General features: G+C 40.1%; 2 protein-coding genes and 1 pseudogene across 2 annotated transcripts; all 3 read right to left on the reverse strand.

Moving 5' to 3' along the window:
* Positions 1 to 1,268: 1,268 nt before the first annotated feature.
* LOC103935287 lies at positions 1,269 to 3,518 on the reverse strand (annotated as a pseudogene).
* Positions 3,519 to 6,051: 2,533 nt separating this feature from the next.
* LOC103935270 (N-terminal acetyltransferase B complex auxiliary subunit NAA25-like) lies at positions 6,052 to 9,121 on the reverse strand. The gene is made up of 7 exons (XM_048564525.1): positions 8,972 to 9,121; positions 8,606 to 8,798; positions 8,323 to 8,442; positions 8,105 to 8,243; positions 7,749 to 7,789; positions 7,325 to 7,579; positions 6,052 to 7,088 (listed from the first exon to the last, which is right to left on the reverse strand). The coding sequence occupies exons 2-7, from the start codon at positions 8,765 to 8,767 to the stop codon at positions 6,393 to 6,395; spliced, it is 1,413 nt and encodes a 470-aa protein (XP_048420482.1). The 5' UTR covers positions 8,768 to 8,798; positions 8,972 to 9,121; the 3' UTR covers positions 6,052 to 6,392.
* A 7,148-nt stretch (positions 9,122 to 16,269) lies between these two features.
* LOC103935288 (laccase-3-like) lies at positions 16,270 to 18,514 on the reverse strand. The gene is made up of 5 exons (XM_048564524.1): positions 18,292 to 18,514; positions 18,025 to 18,176; positions 17,515 to 17,888; positions 16,488 to 17,435; positions 16,270 to 16,400 (listed from the first exon to the last, which is right to left on the reverse strand). The coding sequence occupies exons 1-5, from the start codon at positions 18,388 to 18,390 to the stop codon at positions 16,270 to 16,272; spliced, it is 1,704 nt and encodes a 567-aa protein (XP_048420481.1). The 5' UTR covers positions 18,391 to 18,514.
* Between the last annotated feature and the right edge of the window lie 1,461 nt (positions 18,515 to 19,975).

Below are 19,975 nucleotides of genomic sequence, written 5' to 3' on the forward strand. Positions count from 1 at the left end.
TCCACCATCTTGGCCAAGGTAAGCCCTCATAGAACCCCTAGATAGTGTGTTAGTGTTTGATTAGGGTAGCGTTAGGTGTTAATCACTTGAGAACGTAGGGAAACCCTCGAGATGGAGCACCGTGCGTTTTGGATTTCGAGATCGTGGCCATTTGGCCATTTTCAGACACCTTTTTTCGGCCAACTCCGGCTATGTCACGACCTCCAATGGTTCCCCATGATTCGCCAGAGAAATGCTGGAATGGCGTCAAAAATCGCTGCAGGAATCGGGTCGAGTCACATGTCGAAACAGGTCAAGGGGATCTGGTGCATGTTTTTTCTCTTCCTTTCCTCATTTCTTTCTTTTCTCATTGGTTCACTATTTTTCCCTTCTCTCCCTGATTGGGCAGTCCCTCCTCCTTTCTCTCATTTCCTCTTTCTTTCCTCCATCCATCACTCCCATTTCCTTCATTTCTCGTCTCATCCTTCTATCTTGGCCACACACGTGGCACTAGATTGATGCTCCAACAAAATCTGGAGCCTTCCAGATTTATGGTCAAATGACCATTTTGTTCTCAACTTCGTTCGTTAATAACTCATTCATTATAATTCCAAATTATGTTCCGTTTAAGCCCATATGTTTGTAGTGACGAGTACTATGAGGAAAAGAGTCTTACATGACACGATAAGGCGGTCAACAAAAGTCAACGTATTTGCCTCCAAGGACATTTTCATAATTTTACATTTTAAAATTATAAAAAATTCGTAATTTTTGGGGACGGATCCTTATATGGAGTGCACGCTACTCCGCCATCTACAGCAGCGCCGGCAAATTTTTCGATGACCCGTCTTGGCGCGTGGTGGTGCGTGAGGTGGCATGTGATAACCCAGGCAGCCACCCTATAGCGGCGTGTGGGGGAACCCAAGGTCCCTCCTTAGGTTTTTCGATGTGCTGAATCCGAATTCGCTATCTGTTTTTCCAAATTCGATTGTTTTGGTAGAGTTTTATTAATTGGTCTCTATTGGTGGTTCCGTGCGTCGGTTGAAAGTGACCCCGTGCTCCCTAGTTCAAGCGGCTCCCCGGTAGCACCATCTCACCACACATAAGCTAGGTTTATCTCATGTTGTGTTTCCTTCATATCTGAAAGCCGGAATGAATAAGATATGCAATCTGAACTGTTTCAAACATTTTATTCCTTTCCTTGAATTCGGAAACAAATCATAACATGACAACTGAACTGCTTTGTTGGAGCATTGTCCAACCCTTGACTCGTTACGGGAAAAAAAAAATCACAATGGGAACTCACTGACAAATTCAACCTAACCAATACATAATAATTAAGAATGCAAGATAACAGCAAGTCTTGCAATTTCAATAGTGAAATCCAACTACTGGTGTGGTCTTCTCCTGGTAATTTAGCATCGGGGTAGATCTGGTGGAGGAGGAATTACAGACTGTAATGGTCCGTTTCCGTTCTCTACTAGAAAAGCCATAGCCAAACCCAAGAAGAGATGTGAATCTAAGTGACAGTGCATCAGCCAGACACCTAATTGGATCAAGAAGTAGAAAGATATCAAAATAGTGAACAAATATAGGTTAGAAGAAAGCTTAGGATACAAGATTAACATGTTACCTGGATTATCAGCCTTAAATCGTATAGCTACCCATCCTCCTGGACCTGTTCCGATGGTATTCCTCAGTGGCGGGTCAATGAGGTTGAATCTTGCTGGATCTGTGCTGGGGTTGTAGTTTCCAAATCCTGATCCAATCACGTAGAATTGGTACCCATGAAGATGGATAGGATGGTCGTCAGTAGTCACAATACTTGTGTCCTGAAACACTATTTGTACATTAGCACCATACTTCAACTTGTAGAGCTTCGTTCCACGACGAGGTGACCATAGCCCCCGGGGTACATTTCCGGTATAATTGAATTGCACAAGAGGAACAGGTGGAAAGTCTGTGGTGAAGACACCGGGGACACCATAGTAGGCAGCTTGCATTAAGGAGTTGGTTCTTGGTAATACAAAGGAAACATTGTTCATGCTAGCTGCAAAGCGGGTGTTGTTTGGTCCTTGACACCGGGGGCTGTTGGGAACTGTGCAGTTATAAAGTCCTAAACCCACAGTGAAAAACAGGTTCTCGTCAATCTGTGTGGGGACTTTGACCTGGGATAGGCTCTTTATCTGAGCAGTGTATGCAGTAGCAGTTGCTGTGTCGTTGTAAGCTGGCAATGTAGGAAATACTGGTGCTAAACCTTGATTTGAAGAAGCAGCATTCTTGTACTCAAGGATAGCAGTGGTGGTGGTATTGTCGAAGGGCACATTCAGGTCAGTCTGATAGGCACGAGCAGCCATGTAGTACCGAGCAGGGCCCTGATCAGCAGTAAGCAGAACATCGGTTGTTTGGCCAGGGCCTATCATGATAACTCTGGTTGTGAGAGGTTTTGTGTAAGATGCGTCAGCGCCCACAACAGTCAGTTGGTGGTTGGCAACGGTAAAGAAGAGTTCTTGATTGAGTGCGGAGTTGATGACTCTCAGGAGAAGTGACTCGCCCGATACGACTGGAATTCGAATGGTTTCTGCATCGCCATTTTTCTTATGTCAACACATTATACATCGTTTTATGTTTGCATATTTAAGCAGGTGGAATTTAGCAAACCTTTTTTGGAACATCTGTAAAGATCACCAGGCTGGCCATTAATGGTGTATGCATTAGAGACATTGGGTGCTCCTCCTGTGAAAGCCGCAAGCCTCATGACATCATGGGGGTTTCGATCAAACCATTCCCCAAGAAGAAGGGGAACTTCTCGTTTTGGCATCGGGAAGGGGTAGGGAGAACCCAATCTAGGGTAGATTATGAGGGACTCCGTAGACAGTGGCTCTGAGCCATCTGCTATGAGCATGCCACCACAAAGTGCCCTCTTGGTCTGTGATTGTGAACCTGTATGTGTAGGTAGCTCCTGGTTGGATAGGGCACTGTGTGACGTATTCCGGACCATCTGCCCATGGATTGTTCTGCTGCTTCAGTCCATGCCTGAAAGATACATAACAGTAAGCATTACATAAACTTGGCACGGACACTAGACAAACATTAAGCCGTATATAAACCACGATTTAGTTTATTAGCAGCGGAAAATTCAGACGCATTGTAAATTATGATGAATGAATACCAGTGGATGGTGATGTTGTATTTCGCTACTGTTGGTAACTTTGACGGCAACGGAATCTCCATTTCTGACTTCCAAAGTTGGTCCTGGGAACTGGCCATTGACTGTGATTCTGCTGTGGGTTCTGCACAGCCTCCTCACCGGCCTCGCGTCAACCTATTTCGAAATTTCCACGCGCAAAACAAAGGCGTTACGAATACGAGTACACAAATATGAACATGGACGCGAATACAAAGACGACTATATGTATACGAAATGAATGAATACGTACAACGAATTCATGGAAGTGATCTTCTGCAGCAGAGAAGGAAGCTAAGAAAGTGAGGAAGGCAAGAAGGCCAAGCAGAAGGGTAAGTTTGGAGGCCTCCATTGCTTTGTTGGTGGCAGTGTAAGCTTAGACTTGTGAGGGAAGACCTATTTATATATTTAAGCGGGAAAGGGAAGACCAAAAATTAATTTTCCCCAAAGCAACTGCCCCCGGATAAGCCCTAAAAAAACACATACACAACGGACAGGACACAAACAAAAGACACAACTAATCCCTCCTCAGTCAACTGTTTAAAAAAATGCTAAGCATCTCAAAGGTTTGGTGACTCTTATTAGTGCCTTATTTTATTAGGGATTGAGCTAAGGTCATAAGCCTTCACTAAATCTATGAAGGGATTGAGAGTTATGCTTTACTTGATGCAAGCAATCGAAAAGCTTCGTGGTCAGAAAATGTTAACTATTAACGGTCGAGTGTACTATTTTGTTGTTGGTGGAGGATTGGTGGTACGATTTTTTTACACAATTTTTGACACATTTTGTGAGGCTCACTTCATAATATATTTTAATAATCTGAACCATCTATCTTTTAAAAAAAAATCGTTCATAGATCATAATTGTAAAAATTAGACAAGTTCAAACTCATTAAGACATTCATTTGTAGTGAAGGAAACTGACAAATATTGTTCTACAAAAAAAACACTAAGCGCTTAATCCAACAGTTATATGGTTTCAGATGTAGGTGATAGACAGTTCGGATCATCAAATATATTACGGGGTACGCCCCATAAAAATGTGTGTCAAAATTTATGTAAAAAATACGGTGCCACATATCCACCCCCTTCGTTATATCCTCAATTTAGACTGAAGCTAATAACGTAACATGTTAAACTGTCTAACAAGACAAGAAATTTTTATTGTCGTTCTTATTTTGTACTTCGTCATCTCCATCCTTGGCAAGTGGATCACACCCAATTATCATCTATCATCTATCATGCCTTGTGAGCTAAGGCATTTTGAAGCATTCTAAATTGACTCATTCACCCAATTATTTTTGCTATTTCACTTGTGCTTTTCAAAACCTATAAATTATCTAGGGACTGTTAAATGGGGGCTGAATTTTGGTTTGATATGGTAGGGAGGAAGAAGAAGAAAAGAATAATTTTTGTTGCATTACGTATAATCTACGATAGAGTACCCGACGAAATATATATACTCTAACGGGCAAACTTACTAAGAGATGTATTTACAGGCAAAAATGATATTTTTACTATATCTTTCATACAATATTCGTACCACTTTTCTAATGGAGTGCTTGTCGTTTTTGTGTCAAACTTGTTATCTTAACATATCGTGTCGTGTTAAACTCGTTATTTTAACGGGTTCTAAACAAGTTACCCTATCCGTCAACGAATTGTATAAGAAATTGTTACGTCGAATATCTGATCCAGCAAACGATATCGAGTTCTTAACTACTAACTCGATAACGATCCGAATCGTTAACGGGTTGACCCGAAACTTGTTACTTTTGTGTCGTCTCATGTCAGGTTAACATGTCGTGTAATAAATTATTAGCCATCATAGAACCCCATATGTTGGTGAGCCCTACTTATATTAGAGAGGTAGTACAAATGTGATATAAAAAATATAATAAGTTTAGAATTACTCTCTACGAGTGATTAGTCTACAAAACAAACAATTGAAAATTAAGACTTGTTAGAAAACCAAAAGGATTAAAAATAATATGTTCGAAAGCGAAGTTAGTGGACTATACCAAAAAAAAAAAAAAAAAAAAAAAGGCCAAGTCAGCTGACACTTTAAAAGTGTATGGACAATTTTTATTGAAAATAATCTTTGCCGGATCCTTTTCTTAAGGATCCTAGAGATCTAGTAATCATGTTCATTTATCGTACATCATGCGGTCAATTTTCGTTAAGTACTATTAAATTTTAAATTATTTCTGACAACACGATATACGATGAATGGACACAATTACAAGATCCCGTATCCTAGGAAAAGGATCCGGCAAGCGAGGATCCTTTTCCCATTCTTACGATGGTTTTTTGTCAACGTGCACGACCATTTCTTTGATGGTATTTATTTTTTAAAAGTGTTTTGAATAGTTCTTTGATGGTTTTTTTCAAAGTGTTTAGTATTTGTTTAAAGCATCAATCAAGGCACTAATTCGCATGAAGAGTAGTTAATCTTGTGTTAATTAATTCTTATTGATTTGAGATGAAGCAGGCACCGTCCAGACATTCAATGTACCAAGAAGATCTGTCTTGGAGGCTCCCAGCCAATTAGAAATGTTCTTATGAGATGTAACTAGGAACCATGTTTGACCAAAAAAATTAAAAGTTCTTTTGTATTAAAAAAAATATATTTAGACATTTTCTTTTCTTGAAAGCACTCTTTTTTTAAGCACTTTTTTTTTTATTTATTAAAAGTTTCCATTTATTCCTAATAGAAGCGTTTTTACAAGAACTGCTTCTGAATATAAGTGCTTTTTTCAAAAAAAACTCAAGCCTTAAATTATCATCGGCACTACATTTTGTCACTGTTATCATCAATACGCTTCATTAATCTAACTCGCAGAAGAGAGGAAAAAAAAAAAATATTCTGAATCACAAGAAGCGACATGAACCAAAGATCCAATACTTTGATCAACTACATTTCACAAAATGCTTGACAAATTATGAGAAGAAATACCAGAAAACAAAAATTGGAGGATACATTGTCCAAAATATTGTGCCTAAAAAAATTACTAAAGTTACAAGCCTGTGTACACTGCCCAACAAAAAAATTACAGCACAACTGCTAACAGAACCACCGCCGGCACAAAACCGCAAAAAAAAGAAAAAAAACAGTAGGAAAGTTTTACCGACAAGAGAAACGTCCATCTCCTTCAATCTCTTCCCTCGCTGGATAACGAAAAATTGAACAGCGCATGAAACATCACATTATCTTTGACAATCATTCTTCAGACTTGAGCTATCTGCTGTTTCAATGTCTGCAACAACTTTAGCTTGGATTCACAGATCCGTAGAAACTCAGACAGCACCGTACATTTCCCAGTTATCAGCTTTCGTGCGACATCAGGAGGACTCCAAGACTTCAATGCTCGGGAGATTCTATCACCGATCTCTGTGTCATTTACGGATGAGATATAAGTTTCTAAAATATGGAAAACTTGCCCAGGGCCTTCGTTCTGTCCTTTCTTCTGCAAAGAGGACAGTAATGTCTCCAAACTTTCATCCTCTGGCCTGTTTATCTGTTCTCTTAACCATTTCATAACTTTTTCCAGAGTATTACGCAGAGACTGGACTGAATCCTGCATATGGGACAGAAAAGAATGATCTGGAACTCCAGTTTTCTTCTTCTTTTTTCCAGACGGAAGAGATGACCGAGTGCAAGATTGAATTACAAGAGCATGCCAGGCCAACGGTTCTGTAACCAACTGCACCAGAACTGGGACATCAACCCAAGGACAGCTAATTAGAGTCTCCATCGAGTTAACTTTCTCCGAAACGTACTTCTCCAACAGCGAACCCACACAGTGCCATGCTCGAGACAGACCCACATCACCATTTGCTTGACCAATTTCATGGGAACTCAAGTTCCATGCATTCAGAAACACAGAAAAATTTATCCAGTCAATCAAGTCCGCACCAAAGACCTGCAACAAAAGTTACTTTATCCGGTCAATCAATGTCGTCGGATACACTGTCAACGTATGGGTGCAAATCTTCGCCGGAATTAAGCAAATCTTTTGATTAATGAAACTTTCCTGGCTTTACTTCCTTCAAATTTCAAAATAAATAAGGAGATTCACAAAACTATGCTTAAGTTTTTCATCTTTGTTAACATCACAAATATATGGAGAGAAAAATGCCAAAATGAGTATAGTACTACCTCAAACGACTTTAGGCCACTAGAGACCCCCAAAACCACTTCTACAGCATCATTAAGTGTGAACCCCAACATTTTTGCATAGCGCTCAAGCAAACTCTTAAGTTCTGAGGGGCCCTTAGGGTCAGATGTGTTTCCATTGGCCTCGAGATTTTCTTTGAGTGAAGTCGAAGCATTCTGTATGGATAGATAAATCATCCGAGGAAGAAGAGACTTCCTCTCAATAACTCTCCTTACATTTGCTTCCCTTTCTTTCACCTAAATTCGGTACAAGCAGAAGAAAAATTTATATTACAGAAGGCAATGAGAAAATTCAATAGATAAGTAGGGTGTTATTGACACAGGGTAACTTCATGGAATCAACTTCTCCAAATCACCATCAATAAAATACATATTAGTTGTACAACAGTACAAGACAGTTTTATACCGAGTGCTCTTTCGGACAATAGGATACTCCTTCAAAAGGACCTGACACCATTGATAAATCTCAAGTCAGTTCTCAAAACTATTATCAGAAGTGAAAACACGACCTTAGTATCGAGTGCAGAACATATATAAAACATAGAAATGAATGCTCTACTCTTCAAAAATTGAACAAGAATCAGACACTAGAATTAAGATTGGAGAAATATTAATTGCCCTTAGTCACGTAAATCCAATACTTAAACATTCCATTCCAGGTATGCAATGTATCAACATGGCAACAACTGTTGCTCATATTTTTTGTAGCAAAGTTGTAATGCCTATTAATTAAAGTAGGAGATTTGGTCATGTGATACGGACCTAAAAGATAGTTTCTTTCTGAAGTTGGTGCCCACCATGGACGAGACTGCAAATCTTCATTGAAGGTCAAAGATTTGGATCCAACCTCATTAGAGAGTTCGGCAAAGTGAACCCCACATTTCAAGCTTTCAAGAACAGTCTAAAAGAAATAAACATAAACATGTTAGCTATCATATGAAAGAACGTGCATTCAACGAAAAATTGCAAAGAAAAGTTACCTCTTCATCATCAATGTTATCTGCATTCTGCTTTAACTGTAGAATGGGTCCTTCAACCTTCGCCACTAGATACTGATTAGAGTGTTGCAGTCTTTCTTGAAACTGGACAAATTCAATTACCTGGAATGAAAAATAGTTCAATATAATAAAAAGTCTTGGTTTTCACAATATAACATTTATTTAAGTATCGAGAGAGAGAGAGAGAGAGAGAGAGAGAGAGAGAGAGAGAGAGAGAGAGATCAGGTAGTTAAATAAAATGCATAATGAAAAATACATTGCGTACTTTTGAGTAATTTCTATGACGATAGGCAAGAAATGTAAGGTCTGCTGATTCTCTTAAGTGGTCATCCATAAACCTGAGATAATCCTTGAGCAGATAGTTTAAATCTGCCCATAGGGGAGACACCAACATTTGGGGTAAAATATGGTGTGAAACAGTTTCCATCAAGATATTTTTCACATCCAATGACTTGAACCTAAACAAGAATAAAAGAAGTAAGGCACTGACAAAAATTTAGTAAATGTAACATAAACAATAAAGCCCAGTAATAGCCACTAATCAGCAAGTGATTGGCATGGTATAATTGGACCAACAATGACAGTATTCTTTTAGCATAATAAGTTCCAAGGTTAGATAATTGTTATTTACCACTCATATGCCAACGAAAGGGCACCTAAGTGAGAGTACAAGTGCAGCAACAATATCTTGTACTGCCATACATATCTGCAAAACAAACCAAATTACTAATGTTATATAAGCAGATAGAAGAATGATTCCTACGGAAACAATAAAGCAAAATTTTCTCTATGGATACAAAACCATGCACAATTCAATTAACAAGGAAATAAGTCCTAAAGCAAAGTTTCGTGTTGATCAAGCACCTTAAGCCATAAAGCTAAGAAAATGCATTCAGGCTCCAATTGTTCAACTGGAAATTGAATACACACAAGGCTTTAAAGACATACATATGTATTCAGGCTCCAATTGTTCAACTGGAAATTGAATACACACAAGGCTTTGAAGACACACAAGGCGAGTACGCTTGTACTCACGGCACGTGAGGCTACGCGTGGGACTATCTTGGGCGGCACTTGGAGTATAACGATCTGTCCCTAAAAATTATGATTTTTTATAATTTTAAAATGTGAAATTGCAAAAATGCCCTTTTAAGGCAAATATGTTAACTTTTGTTGACCGCCTTATAGTGTCATGTAAAACTCTTTTCCTTGGCATATCCTTGTAGTACTTGTCGCTATGAACGCGTGAGCATAAACAAAACGTAATTTGGAGTTATAACGAAAGAGTTATAAACGAACGAAGTCGAGGGAAAAATGGTCATTTGACCATAAATCTGGAAGCTCCAGATTTTGTTGGAGCATGAATTTGGTGCCATGTGTGTGGCCAGGATGGAAGGCTGAGAGGAGAAATGAGGGAAATGAGAGTGATGGACGGAGGAGAGAAAGAGGAAATGAGAGAAATAATGGGGGACTGCCCAATCGGGGATAGAGGGCAAAAGTAGTGAACCAATGAGAAAAGAAAGAAATGAGGGAAATGAGAAAAAAGAGATGCACTGGATCCCTTTGACTCATTTCGACCCGAGACCCAACCCAGTTCCTAAAGGTCCCCATGAATTCATTCAATGAAAACAACAAACCCAAGGAAAATTGATTCGGTCTTTAACTGATGCTTTCTTAATTTTTCTCCAACACGAACTTCGGATATTTTCAGTAATCTCTCAACAGGTATAACTCTGCCTACTATTCCTAGGGAACGGATGACGCAGAGTACCGGTCCGATGCTGAAAGTCATTCATTCACTCAATTATATCATATTAGAGGCACGATCCTAACACGAATTTCTTATACTTCCTATATGATATGACTATTCAAATCATAAAATGTGTAATGCATGCTAGGCTAATATTTTATAAAAACATATAAGTTAAGAAGGGGTCCACTTACAGTTATTTTATTACCCAAGAGCCGCTCAACTAACGAGGACCAGATCACATCCATCGATGCACCTAAACACACTTAGAGACCATTTAGTAAAACTCTACTAAGACGGTCGAATTTAGGAAAACAGATAGCGAAATCGGATTTAGCATGAGCCGTCAAGGGGATGATGGCCGAAAGGCCAAGTGCCACCACACGCGTCGTCGCAAGTGGAGGTTTCGGGCGAACGGAAACCCAATTTTTCGACTAACTCTAAAAAATTACCAAATTTTACAGGCAAGTAGATCTCAATGAGAGGAACAACTTGCATACTTGGGCCGAAGTTCAATTCGGCAGGGAAGTGGCCTGAAATTACCACAAACCGCCAAAAACCCTATAAAGGGTGTGCTTCGATTCAACAGAAAAACGACCTACAACGCCTCGATCTCAGCATGGGTTCTGTTCCTGGGGTTGAGATAAGTTGTTCGATGGTGGTGATAAACGGTATAACACATAAAAACGGCAGATCGCTACCGTGGAGCTCTGGAGAAGATGAAGTTCGTTCATTGTGAAATCACCACTAACAATTGTCTAGTTTAGGTGGGAATGGAAGCTAGAACGGCGTCGAGTTTATTTGTGGTGGTGGTTCCCCGTGATTCGTCGGAGAAACGCCGAAAATGGCATCGGAAATTGCTGCAGGAACCGGGTCAGATCGCAGGTTGAAATAGGTCAAGAGGATCCAGCGCATGTTTTCTCTCTCCCTTCCCTTCTTTCTTTCTTTTCTCATTGGTTCACTATTTTTCCCTTCTCTCCCCGATTGGGCAGTCCCTCCTCCTTTCTCTTATTTCCTCTTTTTCTCCTTCGTCCATCACTCTCATTTCCCTCATTTCTCCTCTCATCCTTCCATCTTGGCCACACATGTGGCACCAGATTGTGCTCCAACAAAATCTGGAGCCTTCCAGATTTATGGTCAAATGATCATTTTGCCCTCGACTTCGTTTGTTAATAACTTCTTCGTTATAATTCTAAATTACATTCCATTTACGCCCACGCGTTTGTAGCGATGAGTACTACGAGGATATGCCAAGAAAAAGAGTCTTACATGACATGATAAGGTGGTCAACAAAAGTCAACGTATTTGCCTTGAAGGGCATTTTCGTAATTTTATATTTTAAAATTATAAAAAAAAAATCGTAATTTTTAGGGACAAATCCTTATATAGAGTGCACGCACCTCCGCCTTCCACAGTGGCGCCGGCGAATTTTCCGATGACCCATCTTGGCTATTGGCGGCGTGTGGGGTGGCGCGTGATGACCCGGGCAGCTGCCCCATAGCGACGCATGGGGGAACCCAAGGTCCCTCCTTAGGTTTTTCGACGTGTTGAATCCGAATCCACTGTCTGTTTTTCCAGATTCGATCATTTTAGTAGAGTTTTATTAATTGGTCTCTATTGGTGGTTACGTGGGTCAGTTGGAAGTGACCCCGTCCTCCCTAGTTCGAGCAGCTCCCCAGTAGCACCATCTCACCACATATAAGCTAGGTTTATCTCATGTTGTGTTTCCTTCATATCTGAAAGCCGGAATGAATAAGATATGCAATCTGAACTGTTTCAAATATTTTATTCCTTTCCTTGAATTCGGAAACAAAGCATAACATGACGACTCTAATTGCTTTGTTGGAGCATTGTCCAACCCTGGACTCGTTACGGGAAAAAAAAATCACAATGGGAACTCACTGACAAATTCAACCTAACCAATACATAATAATTAAGAATGCAAGATAACAGCAAGTCTTGCAATTTCAATAGTGAAATCCAACTACTGGTGTGGTCTTCTCCTGGTAATTTTGTTGGAAATTCAAATCAAAACAAGTTGCTATTGTTGAAAATCAATGTCAAAGTTAGGCATTGAAAGTTAGGCAATGTTAGGTATGGTTGAATAAAAATTATTAGGTGCAATTAATGTGTTTTGTGTGGTAATAAATAATCTTAGTTTAATCATTTGGTTTGCTATAAATACCCAAGTTCTCAAGCATTGTAAATCATCCCATCAAAATCCCATTTCTCATTCTCATTTTAAGCTTGTAAGCTATAGAGTTTGTAAACTCTCTTTTCATATATCAAAGTCCAAGTGTTTTATCAAAGCTTGTTGCTTCCCTCCTTTCTCTATTTCTTTGTCCAATTTTATTTGAGAGTGCAAAGTGAAAGAGGTGTGATAGAGTTTGTAAACTTATCACCCACATATTTTGGTATTGAGTTAGTAAACTGTCAAATACCAACAATTGGTATCAGAGGTCGAGGCTATGCACAAAATCAAGGTCAGTCTCAGGAGTGGAGATCTACTCGAGGAAAGGCGCATATCCAGTGTCACAACTGTAAGCAATATGGACATTATGCCAATGAATGTTCACATAAAAATGGTGAGCATGTCAACATGGCAGAATCAAGTGGAAATACCGATGAAGAACTTACAGTCTTACTAGCACACCATGATTCCAGTAGCCAACAAGATGTTTGGTATTTGGACTCTGGTGCAAGCAATCACATGTGTGGAAAGAAGGAGTTTTTTGCCGAACTCAAAGAAGGGGCCTATGGATCTGTAAGTCTTGGTGACTCCTCAAAGTTGCCAGTTGAAGGCAAAGGGAAGATCAAGATCATCCAGAAGGATGGAAGAGAAGAATACATCTCCGATACCTACTACATACCAGGTATGAAGAGCAACATTCTGAGCATTGGTCAACTGCTCCAGAAAGGGTACATTATACATATGGAGAACATGCTTCTCACTCTCAGGAATGCAAGGAGAAAGCTTATTGCACGTGTTCGAATGTCAAAGAACCGGATGTTTCCGTTGAATTTGAACACAAAGATTGGAAGCTGCAACATCGGTGTAATGGAAGATGAGTCATGGAAATGGCATCTTCGATTTGGCCATCTTAATTTCAATGGCCTAAAGTTGCTGTCAAGTGGAGGAATGGTTCGTGGTCTACCCCAGATTGAAGCCACACGCCAAGTATGTGAAGGTTGTGTGCTTGGCAAGCAAGCACGACTATCGTTCCCTGTTGGTGATACATGGAGAGCAAAGGCACCACTGCAGTTGGTGCACACAGATATATGTGGTCCATTGGATCCCATGTCTTATGGAGGAAATAGGTATTTTATTACCTTCATTGATGATTTCAGTAGAAAGACTTGGGTCTATTTTCTCAAGGAGAAGTCAGCTGCCCTAAAAATTTTCAAGGAGTTCAAGGCACTCACAGAGGCAGAAAGTAACCACAAGCTTGTGGCTGTGAGATCAGATAGAGGTGGAGAGTACACCTCCAATGCTTTCCAAGCATACTGCAAGGAGCAAGGAATTAGGCATCAACTTACTGCTGCCTACACCCCACAGCAAAATGGGATAGCCGAAAGAAAGAATCGAACCATCCTTGACATGACAAGGTCCATGCTTAAGGAGAAGAATTTGCCAAAAGAGTTATGGGCAGAAGCTGTAGCTTGTTCGATTTATTTGTTGAATCGATGTCCAACAAAGAGTGTCAAGAGGATGACACCACAAGAGGCTTGGAGTGGATACAAGCCGAATGTTACACACCTAAGAATTTTTGGGTGTGTTGCATATGCTCAAGTTCCAGAAGCCAAGAGGAGGAAACTTGATGATAGAGGTGAGAAATGTGTGTTTGTGGGCTATAGTGAAGAGTCCAAGGCATACAAGCTCTACAACCCACTAACTGGCAAACTAGTGGTTAGTAGAGATGTCATCTTCAGTGAGGAAGAGACATGGACGTGGAACAACAAAGAAGTCAGTAAAGAGAAGATCGTCTCCACTGATTTTGAAGAACCAGAAGTTGTACCACCGATTGAGCAACAACCTGCTCAAACAATCACAACAACTCCAGTGCACAGAATTGCAAGGAGTGGTCCTACATCTAGTGAGGAAAGCAGCTCCTCAACTCCAGTGAGGTTAAGGAATCTCACAGAGATTTATGGACAAGAAGAAGAAGAAGAAACCAACCTTTTCTGCTTGTATGCAGACCACGAGCCTTTCTCATTCAATGAAGCTGTGGAAGAAGATTGTTGGAAGAAAGCCATGGAAGAAGAGATCCATGCCATCGAGAAGAATGACACTTGGGAGCTGACAAAGCTCCCACCAAATCAGAAGGCTATTGGTGTCAAGTGGGTTTACAAGATCAAACGCACTGCAGATGGGAGTGTGGATCGATACAAATCAAGGCTTGTAGCAAAGGGCTACAAACAGAAGTATGGAGTGGACTATGATGAAGTCTATGCTCCAGTTGCGAGACTTGACACGGTAAGATTGCTAATCTCTCTTGCCGCACATCATAAATGGAAAATTTATCAACTAGATGTCAAGTCAGCCTTCCTTAATGGAGTACTTGAGGAAGAAGTGTACGTGGAACAACCGGAAGGCTTCCAAGTACAAGGAGAAGAAGATAAGGTGTATCGTTTGAAGAAGGCTTTGTACGGCCTCAAGCAAGCACCACGAGCTTGGAACTCAAGGATCGACAACTACCTTCACCAAAATGGATTTCAGAAATGTCCATACGAGCATTCAGTTTACATGAAGAATGGTGAAAAAGGGGAGTTCTTAATTATTTGTCTCTATGTAGATGATTTATTGTTTACAGGAAACAATGAGGCAATGTTCCATGAGTTCAAGCAATCCATGTTCAGTGAATTCGAGATGACTGACAATGGATTAATGTCATACTTTCTTGGCATAGAAGTGAAGCAAGAAAGTGATGGTATCTACATCTCTCAACAAAGGTACATGAGAGACATATTGAAGAAGTTCAATATGGACAAGTGCAACACTGTCAATACCCCAGTCGCAACTGGATTGAAGCTGTCCAAAGGAGGAGAGAGTGAGTTTGTAAACTCAACAGTGTACAAAAGCCTCGTTGGAAGCCTAAGGTACCTTACAATCACAAGACCTGATATAGTTTATGGTGTTGGACTCGTGAGTCGATACATGGAAACACCAAGGGAGTCTCATTGGCTGGCCGCCAAGAGAATTTTGAGGTACATAAGAGGTACTCTAAACTATGGTCTATTTTATAATTTTGGTGAAGATGCAAAATTATTTGGTTATTCAGATAGTGATTGGGGAGGTGACCAAGATGAAAGGAAAAGCACAACTGGCTATGTGTTTTTTCTAGGATCAACAGCTTTCTCATGGACTTCAAAGAAGCAATCAATTGTTGCTTTGTCATCATGTGAAGCCGAGTATGTTGCTGTAGCCTCAACCGTGTGTGAGGCAATTTGGTTAAGAAATCTGTTGAAGTCAGTGTGTCATCCACAAGTGGAATCGACTGTGATTCACGTAGATAACGTGTCTGCAATCAAACTTGCAAAAAATCCTGTTCAACATGGAAGGAGCAAGCACATTGATACCAGGTTCCATTTTCTAAGGGACCATGTGAAGCAAAAGACAATTGAACTTGTCTACTGTCACACCAAGGAACAAGTGGCAGACATCTTCACAAAGCCATTGCCAATTGAAACATTCCGGCTACTGCGTGAAATGCTAGGAATGAAGGCGTTTTGATTTGAGGAGGTGTGTTGGAAATTCAAATCAAAACAAGTTGCTATTGTTGAAAATCAATGTCAAAGTTAGGCATTGAAAGTTAGGCAATGTTAGGTATGGTTGAATAAAAATTATTAGGTGCAATTAATGTGTTTTGTGTGGTAATAAATAATCTTAGTTTAATCATTTGGTTTGCTATAAATACCCAAGTTCTCAAGCATTGTAAATCATCCCATCAAAATCCCATTTCTCATTCTCATTTTAAGCTTGTAAGCTATAGAGTTTGTAAACTCTCTTTTCATATATCAAAGTCCAAGTGTTTTATCAAAGCTTGTTGCTTCCCTCCTTTCTCTATTTCTTTGTCCAATTTTATTTGAGAGTGCAAAGTGAAAGAGGTGTGATAGAGTTTGTAAACTTATCACCCACATATTTTGGTATTGAGTTAGTAAACTGTCAAATACCAACAAATTTAGCATCGGGGTAGATCTGGAGGAGGAGGAATTACAGACTGTAATGGTCCGTTTCCGTTCTCTACTTGAAAAGCCATAGCCAAACCCAAGGAGAGATGTGAATCTAAGTGACAGTGCATCAGCCAGACACCTAATTGGATCAAGAAGTAGAAAGATATCAAAATAGTGAACAAATATAGGTTAGAAGAAAGCTTAGGATACGAGATCAACATGTTACCTGGATTATCAGCCTTAAATCGTATAGCTACCCATCCTCCTGGACCTGTTCCGATGGTATTCCTCTGTGGCGGGTCAATGAGGTTGAATCTCGCTGGATCTGTGCTGGGGTTGTAGTTTCCAAATCCTGATCCAATCACGTAGAATTGGTACCCATGAAGATGCATAGGATGGTCGTCAGTAGTCACAATACTTGTGTCCTGAAACACTATTTGTACATTAGCACCATACTTCAACTTGTACAGCTTAGTTCCACGACGAGGTGACCATAGCCCCCGGGGTACATTTCCGGTATAATTGAATTGCACAAGAGGAACAGGTGGAAAGTCTGTGGTGAAGACACCGGGGACACCATAGTAGGCAGCTTGCATTAAGGAGTTGGTTCTTGGTAATACAAAGGAAACATTGTTCATGCTAGCTGCAAAGCGGGTGTTGTTTGGTCCTTGACACCGGGGGCTGTTGGGAACTGTGCAGTTATAAAGTCCTAAACCCACAGTGAAAAACAGGTTCTCGTCAATCTGTGTGGGGACTTTGACCTGGGATAAGCTCTTTATCTGAGCAGTGTATGCAGTAGCAGTTGCTGTGTCGTTGTAAGCTGGCAATGTAGGAAATACTGGTGCTAAACCTTGATTTGAAGAAGCAGCATTCTTGTACTCAAGGATAGCAGTGGTGGTGGTATTGTCGAAGGCCACATTCAGGCCAGTCTGATAGGCACCAGCAGCCATGTAGTACCGAGCAGGGCCCTGATCAGCAGTAAGCAGAACATCGGTTGTTTGGCCAGGGCCTAACATGATAACTCTGGTTGCGAAAGGTTTTGTGTAAGATGCGTCAGCGCCCACAACAGTCAGTTGGTGGTTGGCAACGGTAAAGAAGAGTTCTTGATTGAGTGCGGAGTTGATGACTCTCAGGAGAAGTGACTCGCCCGATACGACTGGAATTCGAATGGTTTCTGCATCGCCATTTTTTTATGTCAACACATTATACATCGTTTTATTTTTGCATATTTAAGCAAGTGGAATTTAGCAAACCTTTTTTGGAACATCTGTAAAGATCACCAGGCTGGCCGTTAATGGTGTATGCATTAGAGACATTGGGTGCTCCTCCTGTGAAAGCTGCAAGCCTCATGACATCTAGGGGGTTTCGATCAAACCATTCCCCAAGAAGAAGGGGAACTTCACGTTTTGGCATCGGGAAGGGGTAGGGAGAACCCAATCTAGGGTAGATTATGAGGGCTCCGTAGACAGTGGCTCTGAGCCATCTGCTATGAGCATGCCACCACAAAGTGCCCTCTTGGTCTGTGATTGTGAACCTGTATGTGTAGGTAGCTCCTGGTTGGATAGGGCACTGTGTGACGTATTCCGGACCATCTGCCCATGGATTGTTCTGCTGCTTCAGTCCATGCCTGAAAGATACATAACAGTAAGCATTACATAAACTTGGCACGGACACTAGACAAACATTAAGCCGTATATGAACCACGATTTAGTTTATTAGCAGCGGAAAATTCAGACGCATTGTAAATTATGATGAATGAATACCAGTGGATGGTGATGTTGTATTTCGCTATGTTGGTAACTTTGACGGCAACGGAATCTCCATTTCTGACTTCCAAAGTTGGTCCTGGGAACTGGCCATTGACTGTGATTCTGCTGTGGGTTCTGCACAGCCTCCTCACCGGCCTCGCTTCAACCTATTTCGAAATTTCCACGCGCAAAACAAAGGCGTTACGAATACGAGTACACAAATATGAACATGGACGCGAATACAAAGACGACTATATGTATACGAAATGAATGAATACGTACAACGAATTCATGGAAGTGATCTTCTGCAGCAGAGAAGGAAGCTAAGAAAGTGAGGAAGGCAAGAAGGCCAAGCAGAAGGGTAAGTTTGGAGGCCTCCATTGCTTTGTTGGTGGCAGTGTGAGCTTAGACTTGTGAGGGAAGACCTATTTATATATTTCTGGATTAAGCGGGAAAGGGAAGACCAAAAATTAATTTTCCCCAAAGCAACTGCCCCCGGATAAGCCCTAAAAAAACACATAAACAACGGACCGGACACAAACAAAAGAAACAACTAATCCCTCCTCAGTCAACTGTTTAAAAAATGCTAAGCATCTCAAAGGTTTGGTGACTCTTATTAGTGCCTTATTTTATTAGGGATTGAGCTAAGGTCATAAGCCTTCACTAAATCTATAAAGGGATTGAGAGTTATGCTTTACTTGATGCAAGCAATCGAAAAGCTTCGTGGTCAGAAAATGTTAACTATTAACGGTCAAGTGTACTATTTTGTTGTTGGTGGAGGATTGGCGGTACGATTTTTTTACACAATTTTTGACACATTTTGTGAGGCTCACTTCATAATATATTTTAATAATCTGAACCATCTATCTTTTAAAAAAAATCGTTCATAGATCATAATTGTAAAAATTAGACAAGTTCAAACTCATTAAGACATTCATTTGTAGTGAAGGAAACTGACAAATATTGTTCTACAAAAAAAACACTAAGCGCTTAATCCAACAGTTATATGGTTTCAGATGTAGGTGATAGACAGTTCGGATCATCAAATATATTATGGGGTACGCCCCATAAAAATGTGTGTCAAAATTTATGTAAAAAATGCGGTGCCACATATCCACTCCCTTCGTTATATCCTCAATTTAGACTGAAGCTAATAACGTAACATGTTAAACTGTCTAACAAGACAAGAAATTTTTATTGTCGTTCTTATTTTGTACTTCGTCATCTCCATCCTTGGCAAGTGGATCACACCCAATTATCATCTATCATCTATCATCTATCATGCCTTGTGAGCTAAGGCATTTTGAAGCATTCTAAATTGACTCATTCACCCAATTATTTTTGCTATTTCATTGTGCTTTTCAAAACCTATAAATTATCTAGGGACTGTTAAATGGGGGCTGAATTTTGGTTTGATATGGTAGGGAGGAAGAAGAAGAAAAGAATAATTTTTGTTGCATTACGTATAATCTACGATAGAGTACCTGACGAAATATGTATACTCCAACGGGCAAACTTACTAAGAGATGTATTTACAGGCAAAAATGATATTTTTACTATATCTTTCATACAATATTCGTACCACTTTTCTAATGGAGTGCTTATCGTTTTTGTGTCAAACTTGTTATCTTAACATATCGTGTCGTGTTAAACTCGTTATTTTAACGGGTTCTAAACAAGTTACCCTATCCGTCAACGAATTGTATAAGAAATTGTTACGTCGAATATCTGATCCAGCAAACGATATCGGGTTCTTAACTACTAACTCGATAACGATCCGAATCGTTAACGGGTTGACCCGAAACTTGTTACTTTTGTGTCATCTCATGTCAGATTAACATGTCGTGTAATAAATTATCAGCCATCATAGAACCTCATATGTTGGTGAGCTCTACTTATATTAGAGAGGTAGTACAAATGTGATATAAAAAATATAATAAGTTTAGAATTACTCTTCTACGAGTGA

This window comes from the organism of the source record quoted next, unplaced genomic scaffold, assembly GCF_019419815.1.
Source record: "Pyrus x bretschneideri cultivar Hongxiangsu unplaced genomic scaffold, Pyrus_bretschneideri_v1 Contig39, whole genome shotgun sequence".
In the NCBI taxonomy this organism is placed as follows: domain Eukaryota; kingdom Viridiplantae; phylum Streptophyta; class Magnoliopsida; order Rosales; family Rosaceae; genus Pyrus; species Pyrus x bretschneideri.